The following is a 13,687-nucleotide window of genomic DNA, read 5'->3' on the forward strand; positions in this document are numbered from 1 at the left end:
GGCCGGTACAAAAATAAAGTAAAACGGACACGAACGCATCATATTAGACCGCTTAAACCGGATGTTGCAACCGAGTTTTTTTCCCTCCTTCCCCAACGCCACCAGCTTTCGCAAATATCGCAATTACTTTTTATGAGTTGCAGTTGTTTTTCGATTGCCTTGGCCCAGCCCGTGGGTCTTTTTTGTCGCATTGACTGTTGGCCAAACAGTCCCGGGAACTCGCCGAAACTTTTTATGCGACGAGCTGAAAAAGGCGGATCCCATGAAAACTGGTTTATATCCGTCCGGATGAATACTTCGATATATGAACACTTCCGACCGGTTTAATTCCTTGTTGTTATGCGTTCCTTCACCTACTTTTCCCAGTTTCGTTTGTCCACCCGAAAAACACCCCGAGACAAATTTCACGGGGGTTAATTTTAAATGGGGTCTGTTGTCCTTAAACGTGACCACAATTAGCGTCATCGGGTGTAGCATTCGACGGCGATATTAAGCGAATAATTAGCCGGCACTTGAACTCGACTCGCGAGCCTCTCTTGAAACGTAATATCGCGAATGTGCCAACGTCAAACGCTCGCACGTCAGCCTTCATTGTCTATTATCTGGACCGGATTGTTCTTGGCTTTTATTGTGTTCAGTCCTGCAGGACTGACGTGACTGGTTCATTGTTGTCACGTTGCGTGTTCAAACGTGCACTGTATCAACCAGACACCGACAATCTGCCGGACACAAAACTACCCCGGCTGTATTGTGGTTAATATTTAATCCCTCAACGTAAACTGTCCGGTTTTTCGGTCGAGCATCTCAAAACCGGGGCCATTAATCATCTTTGTGTGTGTTTTAAAAAAGCCCACTTCGTCGTCATTGGTACAAGAAAATCTTGTGTCCGACAGTCGGGAACAATGGGGGTTGCGTTAATATTTAATTTCGGTATTTTATGGACTGCACTCGTACGTCGGCATTACCATGAGAACAACATTAATCAGCGGAAAAGCTGTCGGCATGAATTATTCATTTGGATGCGATACTTCCAGCAGTGTGCACCGACAACATTAAAAGCCCTCCTGCGATAATGTTATCATTTAATTTTCTTCGCGACGTAGGGTACACTACGCGCCGTTTTTATCACCCACCCACTCTTCCTAAGCCTGGAAATTGTTTTCGTGCAACGTTCGACATCTGTTGGTTCCTTGGCTTTTCAATTTATTTTCGGGCCGCTCCCAAATAATTAAGGACGAAAGGTGGTGGCCGCGGACAAAAAGTGTCAAAAAAAAGGATTTTCGATTCGTTTGAACGGATGGCGTGCGGACCGGAATTGTGCCGGGACCGCCGGTCATGAATTTTAAATTGTCCTTGTTTTCATACATGTAAAAGAGTCCCGGGATAATTGCCAATAAAATAATGTCGGAGTGGTTTTTTGATTGGTCAGAATAAAAAGCTTAATTTGCTTGTACATTTTCTACGTGACATATGGGGAATTATTCCTTTTCTGTTTCAACTATTGCCAACCTAAATGGAAGGGTTGTATTCAAATTTATGGTAGTGTTGAGGGGTCCAAATTAATTATACATTTCTATTTGTTTAAAAAATTACATACTTTTTTATTAAATATAAATTAATTGGCAGGGAATCACAGGTTTCCCACTGAATCTAAGGGAGTACCAACTTAATTTTATGCGCTGGATTCAAATTTATTAACGTCTAGTTCATTTTTATTCCGGTGTGTTAAGACAAAACTAATTACATATTTTTATTAATTTAATAAATTAAAATTATAAACCACTGATAATACTTAATCAGTATATTTAATTTATTAAAAATTGATTCAGTATTAACTTTATTGTTTAATTCTTTCAATTCGTATTATAATTAAAGATAAATTAATTGGCGGGGAATCACAAGTTTCCCACTGAATTTAAGAGAGTACCAACTTAATTATAGGTGCTGGATTTAAATTTTTTAATATCTAGTTCATTTTTATTTCGATGAGTCAACACAAAACTAATTACATATTTTTATTTATTTAAAAAATTAAGTTTATAATCCACTGATTAATTTATTAAAAATTGATTCAATTTTAACTTTATTGTTCAATTCCTTCAATTGATTTTATAATTAAATATAAGTGAAATGGCAGAGAATCACATATTTCCTATTGTATTTAAGAGTCTACCAACTTAATTTTAGGAGCTAGATTCAAATTTATTAATGTCCATGTTTTTATTTCAGTGTGTCAGGTTGAAATTAATTACGCATTTTTATTTGCTTAAAAAATAAAATCACAAACCTCCGATTGTGTATTAATATATTGGAAATTGATTCAATATTGACTTTAGTGCTTTTGTTCGTTCAATTGGCTTTATGATTAAATATAAATTAACGTTTGATTTATGGTCTTGTTGATTTTGATTCATAATTATGGTTTTCAATTTAAAAATTGTCACATTTTATATTTGAAGTTATGATAATATTTATCAGCTTTGTCTTTGATGTCCCTATGATGTACCAAAATGGATGTTAACACGCATAATGTTCATATTTGAATTAGCAAAATTAATAATAGTCATATGGTACAATCATACGTATCGATGGCATTTAAGCGTTTAAATTTATGACTATATTATATTGTTAAAAGCACATATTGTAATTGATATGTTAAATAGATTTAGCTTCGTAAAATGACACAATATCCCCGCCGGCAATTATGGTATTTTTCAAAAATCCCTCCATTTCGCATTGTATAACGCTTTCAATAATATTACACTATCAAAATAAATTACTGCCATTGTTCAAAATTCCATCAACCATAAATTCGTCCAATCAATTTAATACATAAATTGCTTAATATTAAACACGTTTTATAATGGTATCCGATGGCTTGAATGTTAATATTTTCCGAGATTAGAATTATTAACGATCGACATATTTCATTTTGTGAGTAAATCATTATCATACAAATTTTTGTTACTAAAACATTTGTGTAATTAGTTTTGTGTCACAAACATAATATATTGAATGACAATTAACGGCACTGTAACAATGTAAGATCCCCGTTAATAAGCGAATTTCTGCACCGAAATGGTACAAATCAATACCCAGCATCCGGGTATTGTAACTGATATTAATGAATATAGCCTATAATGGGAACTAAGGAACAACAATTAATTCAAGATATTTCCCTCGTTAATTTCGGTATAAATTCAACAAAGTAGCGCACTGCACCAGCCGTAATCACATTAAGTTTACACAACGACTCCATCACAAATTTACTTGCCCTAACTAGTAAAAATATATTTGGAGCCGTCAATGTTGTTATTAGTGCCTGGAACAGTTTTTATTCGTGCCAAAAAGTAGAGTAGACGGTAATACCCGCCAATCTCGAGCCGGTATAAAGAGCTTAACTATCCGACTCTCGGATTACACATAATAGACGCGGGGACTTTTTCAATTTTCCCAGACGACGACGATCAATTGTTTGCGACCTTTTTAAAAATAAAACGCATCGGAAGGATCAACATAAAATACAATGTTAACCAGTTCTTTTTTTCACGTCCTGCAGGAAGTTAATCATCGCCAATTCTTTCCCCATTCCGGGCTTCGTTCCCCGAAGAAATACACCTTTGGTGAACAACGGTCGTATATTTTTTTTTTTTCTAACTTGTGATGTTTTATGGTGCCATTATCAATCTGTTAAGCGGCATAGTTTCTGCGAGTGGGGGCGTCGTTAAAATTTAACGCGTCCTATTAACACCCGGAGGATAAATAAGTTAACCGACGTTATATATAAATTTTCATCATCCCGCGTACGTGTGTGTTATTAATTTGAATTTTCTGAATTATTAAGCCAAACTAAAACGTTATTCAGTATTCATTGACCTACTAATTAATTTGTGGGGGGCCATTAAAGACACTAATTAATTCAAACGTTGCACAACAAACAAATAAATTTTATTTATTATTGTTCGGCGGCGGAAGTACAGTTTCCATGATGAATTCTCGTACGGTCTGGGGGTTGCCGAAAAAAGTTATTAAAGTGACATTTCTTAGCGGAACGTGATTGATCGTCGTGGATTATTCATTTTTCTTGGGTTCGCTGAAATATGAAATTACTGTCATTGTAATAAAAGTGACTGATGTGTATTTACATATTGTGCAAGGAAATTTCCTTACCTATATTAGTTTTACTGAACAATGCGATGGTAATTCAACTTGTCGGTGGTGAATAATACACATTTTTCATTGCAAATTCCCCGCTAATACCCCACAAACTTACAGCATTAACATTCCAATGAGGTCGTAATAAAAGTTTTAGTCTTCGTTGTTTTTTGTTTGTGTGGAATGAAACAAATGCTCCAGCTCTTTTATGGCAGGTTTTATGGATCGCAAAGATTACTATAAAACCATAAAGTGGGGACGTAAACGCATTGGCAACTTTTTGTTTTCGACACGGCTAATGTTATCCCGTTGGCCGTGATATAAGTGCAATTTTACGGTTCCGTTTTATCTAAATTAAAAATGGGCACTTCAAAGACGATAACAATATAACATAACGGTCTGTAACAAAATTTGATGGATACAATGATTAGATTTTGAAGGGAGACAATGCAGACACAGTTCATCAGTAAAAATTTCACTTTTTTGTGTTCAATGTCTGGAATTATTGAAGAGCTTAATCAGGAGAAGATTGTGAATGATGTACAAGAGGTACAGGAAGACCCCAAGAACAATTGTATGTCAAGACTCCCTTTGGGAAGTACGAGATTCCTTTGAGAACACTCACGTAGTTGACAACCAGTGTTTTACACAAGAAATAAAATCTATTTGAAGTGCTTTCTATAGAATCATTCAATATTTTTATCTGAATTTCTACTCACTATTATTCCAAACTGTGCACCAAAAATCAATGAAACCTGACCACCATTTCCTGCGTCACTGAGTATATTTATGACCGACTTCATCCTCTCAACATGGAAAACCAATCGGGTTTTTTGTCAACAAGAAATCCATATAAATAAACTTCCCCCTGCAAAACATCTACATCATATGTTATTGGCCTGAATTTATTCGCCGGCAATAAACGTCCACCTTTCCCGTTTCCACGCATCGACGTCTCTAACGGTCAGCGTTATGGCCGTTAATGTCCGTTCCGTGCCGTGTAAAAAAGCCAAAAATTACTGCGCCGCAAACGTGTGGCAGGGCGGTCAATGTCGGGACACTTCGGCAATATGTCAAAGGAAATGACGTCCCGGCATTGGGGAAGGAACGGCATAAATCAAACACCGAAACTTGGCCAAATAAATTCGCCATAAAAAAGCGGGAACGACCGAATTTTTACGGTCCCGCAATACAATTTGAATTTTACTAGTAGACTTTGATCCGGGTCGGATGTTTGCAACACTGGAAATAATGAAGCTTTGTTAGGAACTGCGACGATAAATTTGTTTAACGCATCCAACTTTTTTTATTAGTAAAAGTCACTTTTTCCGGCAAGAACTATCGACCGGTGCTAATTAAAATTGTACATGAATACCGGACATTATTTATTGAAAGCGACTTATCGAAAACCCATTAAATAGTTCAACGTTACAACTTAATGAACTTCCAAATTGATATAATAAATTCCCCCTGCTCCGGCGTTATTTAAAATTAATCCCCGGCAATAAATAACGTTTATCTAAAATAAATATTGCTTATTAAAATAATAAATTCCTATTTATTTTAATATCCCGTGACACAATCTAAATTAGTTTTAAAACTGCAAGCAATCATTTAGCAATATTTTATAATACATTCGAAATTAATAAACAATTTCATTTTAATCAGTACCATTCATTTGGCCAAATCCCGATTTTGCAAAGTCACTTCATAACTCATTGAAATTAATGAAATTCAATTGTATTAAAAATTCGAACAACAAACGTATAGACTTCAATATTTATTGCCCGTTAAAACAATAAATATTTGATTCCATAAAACAAACACTCCCGGTTAAAAATATTCGAAAATGTCAATTTATATTGCGATTGGATGAAAAAGTCGTAAATTATCGTTGTTAAACCATAGAAATTTAGATGACCCAACATATATTTTGTCCCATTTAATAATCCGAGGGTTGCGAGAATAATTTGCCAGGACTTTCGGAAAACGAGTTTAGTTTTGTTTGTAGTTAAGAATGTAGACGGACCAAATTGAATGTTATGGCTGGCGCTTGTTTAATTGAAGTTTTAAGTCTCGGTTAAGGCGTTTGTTATTATTACAATGGCCCAGGTCCAAAGTTTTAGACCGGTCATAAAGAGGCCGTAATTGAAAAGCCAAAAGGAATTAGTACGTCCATTATTACACGAACGTTTAACGCACAACAAACCGAATAAAAACCCAAATAAAATACTGCCCAGAGTTAACAAAGCAATAAACTTTAATATATTACTTAAGTGTAATTTATATGCGATGAAAAATAAAATTACAATTGAAACTGGGTTAATATAATTAGTCGGGCGGAAGTTTAGGGGACCCCAGCGAATTAAAGTTGGCGAATGTTTTAAACGCCTCCGCCACAATACGGGATTCAGTGAGTCTTTGCCTGGGATCAGTTTTAACATGTGTTACCGTCGAGCCTTATCTCTCCAGACTGTTATCCTTTCGTCCCAAATTCCCAGACGGCTTAATTGAGTGGGTGCAAGGCACATTTTGTTGGAGGAGAAGTTTCGTATGGCTCGTATAGAAAGCCGAGTCTTTGCACTTCCTCTGAGCCTTTGAGTATTGATGGTAAAATGAGGAAGAGATCGTTTTTTAATTCCAAATTGTTCGCAACTAAGTGCCTCTCACTCAGATACAGCCTAAACTGTTTTTGATGCGATTATATTCTGGTTAAAGGCAGCCCGTCATTGGAGCACTGATCAGCTTTAACATATGTTATAGTCGTCCCTTGTCTCAACAAACTATTATCCTTTCGTCCCTTCCATTCAGACGGGATAATTGACTGGGGACAAGTCTCATTTTGTTGGAAGAAAAGTTACGTGTGACCCTTGTAGAAAGTGCTGTCTCTTCACGTCCTTTGAACCTTTGATTATTGGTGCTAAAATGAGGAAGAGATCATTTTGTTAATGCCCTTTTTTAATTCAAAATTGTACCCGATTTACCCAACTAATTGTTTCTCACTTAATTATAGTGTTTTTGATACGATTGTATTCTGGTTAATGGCATCCAGTCAGTGGAGCACTGATGAGATTTAACATGTGTTACAGTTGTCCTTTGTTTCTACAAACTATTATCCTTACGCTCCCTCATTCAGATGAGTTAATTGACTGGATACACATTTTTGAATGAAAAATTTCATGTCCCTGTTCTCTTTCCTCGTCCTTTGTACCTTTGATCTTCGGTTGTAAGATGAGGGACTGATCATTAGTTAAAGCCCTTTTTACTTCCAAATTGCCCTCGACTAATTTCGCACAAAAAATTGCTCCTCGTTCAATTACAGCCTAAAGTGTTTTTGATACGATTGTGTTCGGGTTAAAAGCAATCAGTGCACCGCACCACAGAAAATGGTTTCGACCATTTATACATATAAAATCGGTGCAGAAACGGCGTAATACATCCGGATGGCGAAGCCCGAGACTAACGACCACCAAACAATCCCGTGCCGCTTTTATTTATGTAATTGCACGCGAAATCAAAAAGTTAAACGCGCCACCGACCGGAAATCTCTCGGGGTTGCCGATTTCGAAGTCATTTAAAAGTAATAAATCACCAAGTGGCACTTATTTACGTGCCATTTCTTTTATTTTCAATTTCGATTGTTACGGTATAACAGCACCCACCCATAACAACGTTTTTTTTATGGGGCTCCTGTAATCGGAAACCTGCGCAAGGTGGCTCAGGAACGAGTCGACATTACACCGAATCAACCCCGACCAGACGCGTTTGATGAATCGATTGTTTATGGAAAGAACGGTGGGATTTCATAGGACATCAATCGGGTTGTTCGTATGAATAATGCAGCAACTCAACAGGACGTTGGACCAGTATGAATTCAATATTCCGGCTGGCGTAACGTGTTTTCGTGATATCTGTCGCCACACAACCGTGCCATTCGTTAAATCGGCTACTTAAGGTCGATTTTTTTTGGAATCATTTGAAGAAGATAAGAGGCGGTGTATAAATCGACTACACGGTTACTCCATCAGTCCGTGAAACAAGAAAAACACCTCCACAAAATACGTAAACAATTTGAAAAACCGTCAGTCATGTGCTCGCACGTGAATTTATTTCGATGGGTTCGGTAGGATCGGGCCAAATTGGCTAACAATGCGCCATCAACTGCATGTTACGTTTGAAACGACGTGGAAAGCTTTATTGTCCGCTAAATCGGGCTGCATTCGTCAAACTGAAAAACCGCTTTAATAGGTTTATCTGCGTCCAAATACATAATTAAAGTGGCACCCTTAACAAACAATAACCAGTGACATCACAATCTCTTTGCAGCTCAACAGCGCCATCATCGAAGCACAAACAAGTCACTCACGACGTTCTTCCCTTAATATTTTTCAGTCGCCGGTCGTTTAAAAGTGCACCGTAGGCGTTTTATTAAATTTCATTTTTCTCCCGCCAGTAAAGTCGGTTATGTAAATCGCCTATTGATTTGTTTAAAATAAATGCCGGGGAAATCCCACCAGACGGGACGTGCACAAACAGAATGTGCCTCAAATTGAAACACTTGTTTATGACCGGCGAAACGGTTTGCCCCCTCGACACTTCGGCCAGTTTTATTTGCTAATAAAACACGCTGAAACTTGCTGAAATTTAACTGAACACACAAAATTAGTGTACGTTTATTAATTTTACGTTTAACTTTTGGACGGGATTTTTTGAGAGCAATTCGAAAGGAATGCCCAAAATTTGTAGTGAAACGGTCGGCATGTGAAATAAAATGCCTACCGTTTTAATTTGGTTAAATATCCTAAGCTGCAATTTTGGGGTATTGTTGTTTGAATATTTGTTAGTAATTTGTTGTTCACGTTTGCACATGAAACGTCGGAGAATTCGTTTACCTTCGTGAATCACAAATATGCTGTGGACCTGGGGAAAAAATTAATTTTGCTGAATCAATGAAAATCGTTTGTTACAAAACATCCAGGGGTGTTTGAAATGTTGTTTCAGTCATGTTGAACATAAACATTAACATTGCTGATTGGGATCGTGGGATATGTTACGGGCACGTGTTATTGCCGTTGTTTCTAAATCGTATTAGGCTGATTAAATGGGATTTATAGTTTACATTTTGCTTTTTAATTAACGTCAATTTTACGCAACTGTTCATAATTCTGGCTTATGATGAAATGATGATTAAAACTGTCGGGAACTAAGCCTGGGAGTTAAATTTTTAATTTATTTGTAAATTGAATTTTAAAATAATGAATTGTTTGAATAATTACTCACTTGAATAAATATTCGTTCATTTATTCTAATATTTAATTAAATTAATATTTAATAAAATTTGTGCTGGTTTCAAAACCAATCCTGAAAAGATATTTGAGTATACGAATATTAATAAATTGAGTTTAAAAATTATTTATTTGAATATTCTTTCAATTAATTCAAAATTAGATTAAATGAATGAATCTTTAATTGAAATATTTCGAGTTCAATTTTGAACAAAATTTAATAATATTTGTGAACATTTTAAAACAAATTCTTGAAATATATTTGACTATTCGAATATTCATAAAATGAATTAAAAAATATATATTTGCATATTCATTTATTTAAATAAGTATTTGTTCATTTAATTGAAAATTAGATTAAATGAAAGAATAAATATTCGAATACGTATCTTTATTTTAAACACTTCGAGTTCAAATATGAACAATATTTAATAATATTATTTGTGAACATTTTAAAACAAATTCATGAAATATATTTGTCTCTTCGAATATTCATAAATTGAATTAAAAAAATATATATTTGCATATTCATTCATTTAAATAAATATTCGTTCATTTAATTGAAAATTAGATTAAATGAAAGAATATTCATAAACTGAACTAAAAAAATATATTTGCATATTCATTCATTTAAATAAATATTCTTCCATTTAATAAAAAATTAGATCAAATGAATGAGTAAATATTGGAATATATATCTTTATTTTAAATATTTCGAGAACAAATTTGAATAATATTTAATAATATTTCTTGAAAGATACTTCGAACATTCGAATATTCATAAATTGAAATAAAAAAAAACATATTTGCATATTCATTTATTTTGAATAAATATTCGTTCATTTAATTGAAAATTGGATGTAATGAATTAATAAATATTCGAATGTGAATCTTTATTTTAAATATTTCGAGTTCAAATTAAAATATTTAAAAATAAAAATATTTAAGAATATTTGTGAAGATTTCAAACGAATCCTGAAAATAAATTTCAATATTCATTCATTTAAATAAATATTCGTTCAATTAAAAAATTAGAATGATCACATTTAATTGAATGAATGTATGTATGAATTTCATTTAGATTAAATGTACGAATATGTACAATCTTTATTTTAAATATTTGGATTTATTTCAGTATTTACTAATTTAATTAATATTCGATTAACTAAATAAATTAATAATTATTCATATTCCCAGTTTTAATTAGAATTATATTAATAATTTATTGTACACATAGATTTGAAATTAATTATTGTTCTGTTCCTTCCAGCCTCTCGTATTCGATACGAGATCACAAGCGGTAACATAGGTGGGGCTTTCGCTGTCAAGAATATGACAGGGGCCATTTATGTAGCAGGAGCATTGGACTACGAAACGAGGAAGAGGGTGAGTTTTCGGACAATTATCACTTCAATACTCTATTGTTTCGCGTTTTTTCATTGTGACGCCACGTCAAAACCAGACAGGACATCTACAAATGCGGTTTCGAAACGTGTCGATTTTGTAATTTCCAAACGCAATTAAACCCGTACTCCTCCGCATAAAGACCTCACCACGGTTTATTAATTTCGAGCTCCAGACACAAGAGAAAAACCAATTTCGAACGCATTTTTTTTTTTCGTAATGTTTAGAGTGCGAGCACCGGGTTTTTTTTAGAGGGTCCATGATGACAATTAATGGAAAAAGGTTTTTGGAAGTGGGCAACGTAAAACTGGGTAAGGATGCTCTCAATACGTTCCCTTTTATGGGCAATTTTGCGCCTGTATTCCATTGTAATTTTTTTACGACGCTCGCAGCATCAACAACTACCCCCAACCCCTGAATAAATTGCGAAGTTTTTACGACACCGAAGCCCATTAAAATGTATTCCGTTTTTAATATGAGATACGTCTTGAATCAATATCGGGAACCGGGTAATAAGGACGGATGTGTGCCGTATCGTAAATATTTATGCCCCTTTGCAGTAACTAAAAAGGACATAAATAATATTCGGTAGACGTCAGGTCGATATGCAATGTTTCCCCGAGATGCGCGACAAATTGGATGCGACAAAAACGAACGCCGAAATTTTAATCGACAATCTCCCAAAAGCGTGGGATCGAATATATCAGTTGTAGCTGTGCTGTCTGGTTTCCGTGTTGCGCCACACATGGGTAAATGAATACCACCACGTAGTGATTGGTGCATCCCTTGAGGACGACGTTTGACAGCTTTGTGTGTCTAACAATGGTATATTATTACACGATGCACAATAAGGGGATGTTTTCGAATAAAACGGCCGTGATTTATGCCCCCCGTGCAGCCGGATTAGCACCACTGCCAGGTTTTCTTAGTTGGGGTACTTAAAGTACAAACTGTTGTCTGTGTGCACATTGTAGTGGTGGGATTTTTTGATGCCCACAACGATGATTCAAACTTTATATCTTGACTATTGTTGTAAGATTGAAACCTTCAAAACTTGACCGTAAAGTTGGGGCCATAAAATGGGAAGTGATGAGCTTTTACATGCACCAAACAACCTGTACTCTGCATTGTAAATACATTGTGACAACTGTTAAAAAAAGTCGATGGCTAATAAAGCTCCCCATGGTTAACAATGGGTGCAATACGAAAGTAATAAAGCTAATTTATATTCGGGAAAAATGGCCATTGTACATTTACTAAAACCAATCTCAGCTTCATTGTTTCAGGTCGGGCATTATTCTACCCCGTCGAATAGCTATTAAACCCTGAAGAGGCATTATTTCCATCGAACAATTTAACTATTGAATTATATCACATTCATGAAAATAGAAAAACGTCATGCTGTGTGATATGATAATAAGCTCCCTCGCTTATTTATTCGGCAGATCTCGTGTTCTAATCAGTTTTCAAAACACGATTTATCTGAATACATTATGTTAATCCACCCTTGTGGAATTTCCAGAATTTAGTCAAGCTCAATTATTTAATTCAATTAGGAGACTATTTAAGTTAAAACTGCCCAGAATTGTTGTTTGAGTCTAGTGCGCAACTTTGGGGCGGGGCAAAACTGTTTCATTCTCAACTTGAAATCAATTTCCATTTATTAACAAAACTGACTTTGTTAAATAAGTTATAAACCAATGTAAATTTAATGAACAAAATTACATTATATGACATTGTATTGCTCTGACACTCGAGATGAACTCTTAATCGTTTTTAATCACACTCAGGGCGCCAGTCCCTCTCAAGGTCAATTATTTATTTCAGTTTGGAAACTATTTAAGCTAAAACTGCGCAGAATTGTTGTCACATTCTCAACTTGGAGACAATTTCCATTTATTAGCATAACTGACTTGGTTAAACAATTTATAAAGGAATTTAACCGTTGTATTATGTCAAATTCAAGAAGAAAAAAGAAAAAGCCATACAGTATGATATGATAATAAGCCTCCCTCATTTATTTACTCGTCAGATCTGGTGTTCTCCTCAGTTTCAAAATGCAATTTGTGTGACGGCGTGAGCATCGTCGATAACGTTTTATAATTCCCAATAGAATCTAAACGTTCTATATATTTGGATATATTTCTGAATACATTATGCAAATCCGCCCCCGTAATACATCCAGAATTTAGTGCTCCAGTAGTATGGTGATTTAATTTCGCCACAAACAACTTTTTGAAACGGAAAAATAAACTAATTACGCAGCTCCGGTTGTTGAATCGATGCCAAAGGTTGTTTTTTTTTTTAATAATTTTTATCCTGTCCCGAAGCATGTGATCGAACGTCCGGATTATACGTCGCACTCTACGTTTAATGGTGCCATATTTCTTGATTAAACTGTTAAAAATCGTAAACTTAAGATCGATTTTTTTTCTTTTTGAGATTAATCCCCCTCTGAAATATTCCCGTCTAGACGTCATACGATTCTCGTTGTGATTCATGGACTAGTGCTCGCACTAATTTTCCAACTCTTGATTGCTGCGATAAATTGTGCCGTGCCCAATTTGCATGCACGTCTCGCTAGACACCAGCCCGTCAAAAAGGTATAATTGTATCGGATAACTTTAAATTTCATCCGGGGAGCGTCGTAATTGTAAATTGTAAAAAACCTATGGTATATAAATGGTTCATCAGTCGTAGTCCAATTTTGCCAACACAATACAAAAAAGTTTTGTGGCCAGTAAATTATTTTTCAAATTCTGAATCGACGTCAAGTACAGTCTGTTTGGTGCATCATTCAGTTTTTGTTCCATCAAATTTTCAATACTAGACTAACTGAAAAC

The 13,687-nt window shown here is 35.0% G+C and overlaps 1 protein-coding gene across 5 annotated transcripts in view; it reads left to right on the top strand.

Moving 5' to 3' along the window:
* Positions 1-13,687, top strand: part of LOC109594134 (neural-cadherin) — a 391,736-nt gene that overhangs the window by 334,326 nt on the left and 43,723 nt on the right. For all 5 annotated transcript variants that reach the window (XM_049966121.1, XM_049966120.1, XM_049966123.1 and 2 more), the window contains exon 12: positions 10,711-10,826. In XM_049966121.1, the coding sequence (XP_049822078.1) occupies positions 10,711-10,826 (116 nt within the window). The remainder of the gene's footprint in view (positions 1-10,710; positions 10,827-13,687) is intronic.

This window comes from Aethina tumida, chromosome 4 (genome assembly GCF_024364675.1).
Source record: "Aethina tumida isolate Nest 87 chromosome 4, icAetTumi1.1, whole genome shotgun sequence".
Classification (NCBI taxonomy): domain Eukaryota; kingdom Metazoa; phylum Arthropoda; class Insecta; order Coleoptera; family Nitidulidae; genus Aethina; species Aethina tumida.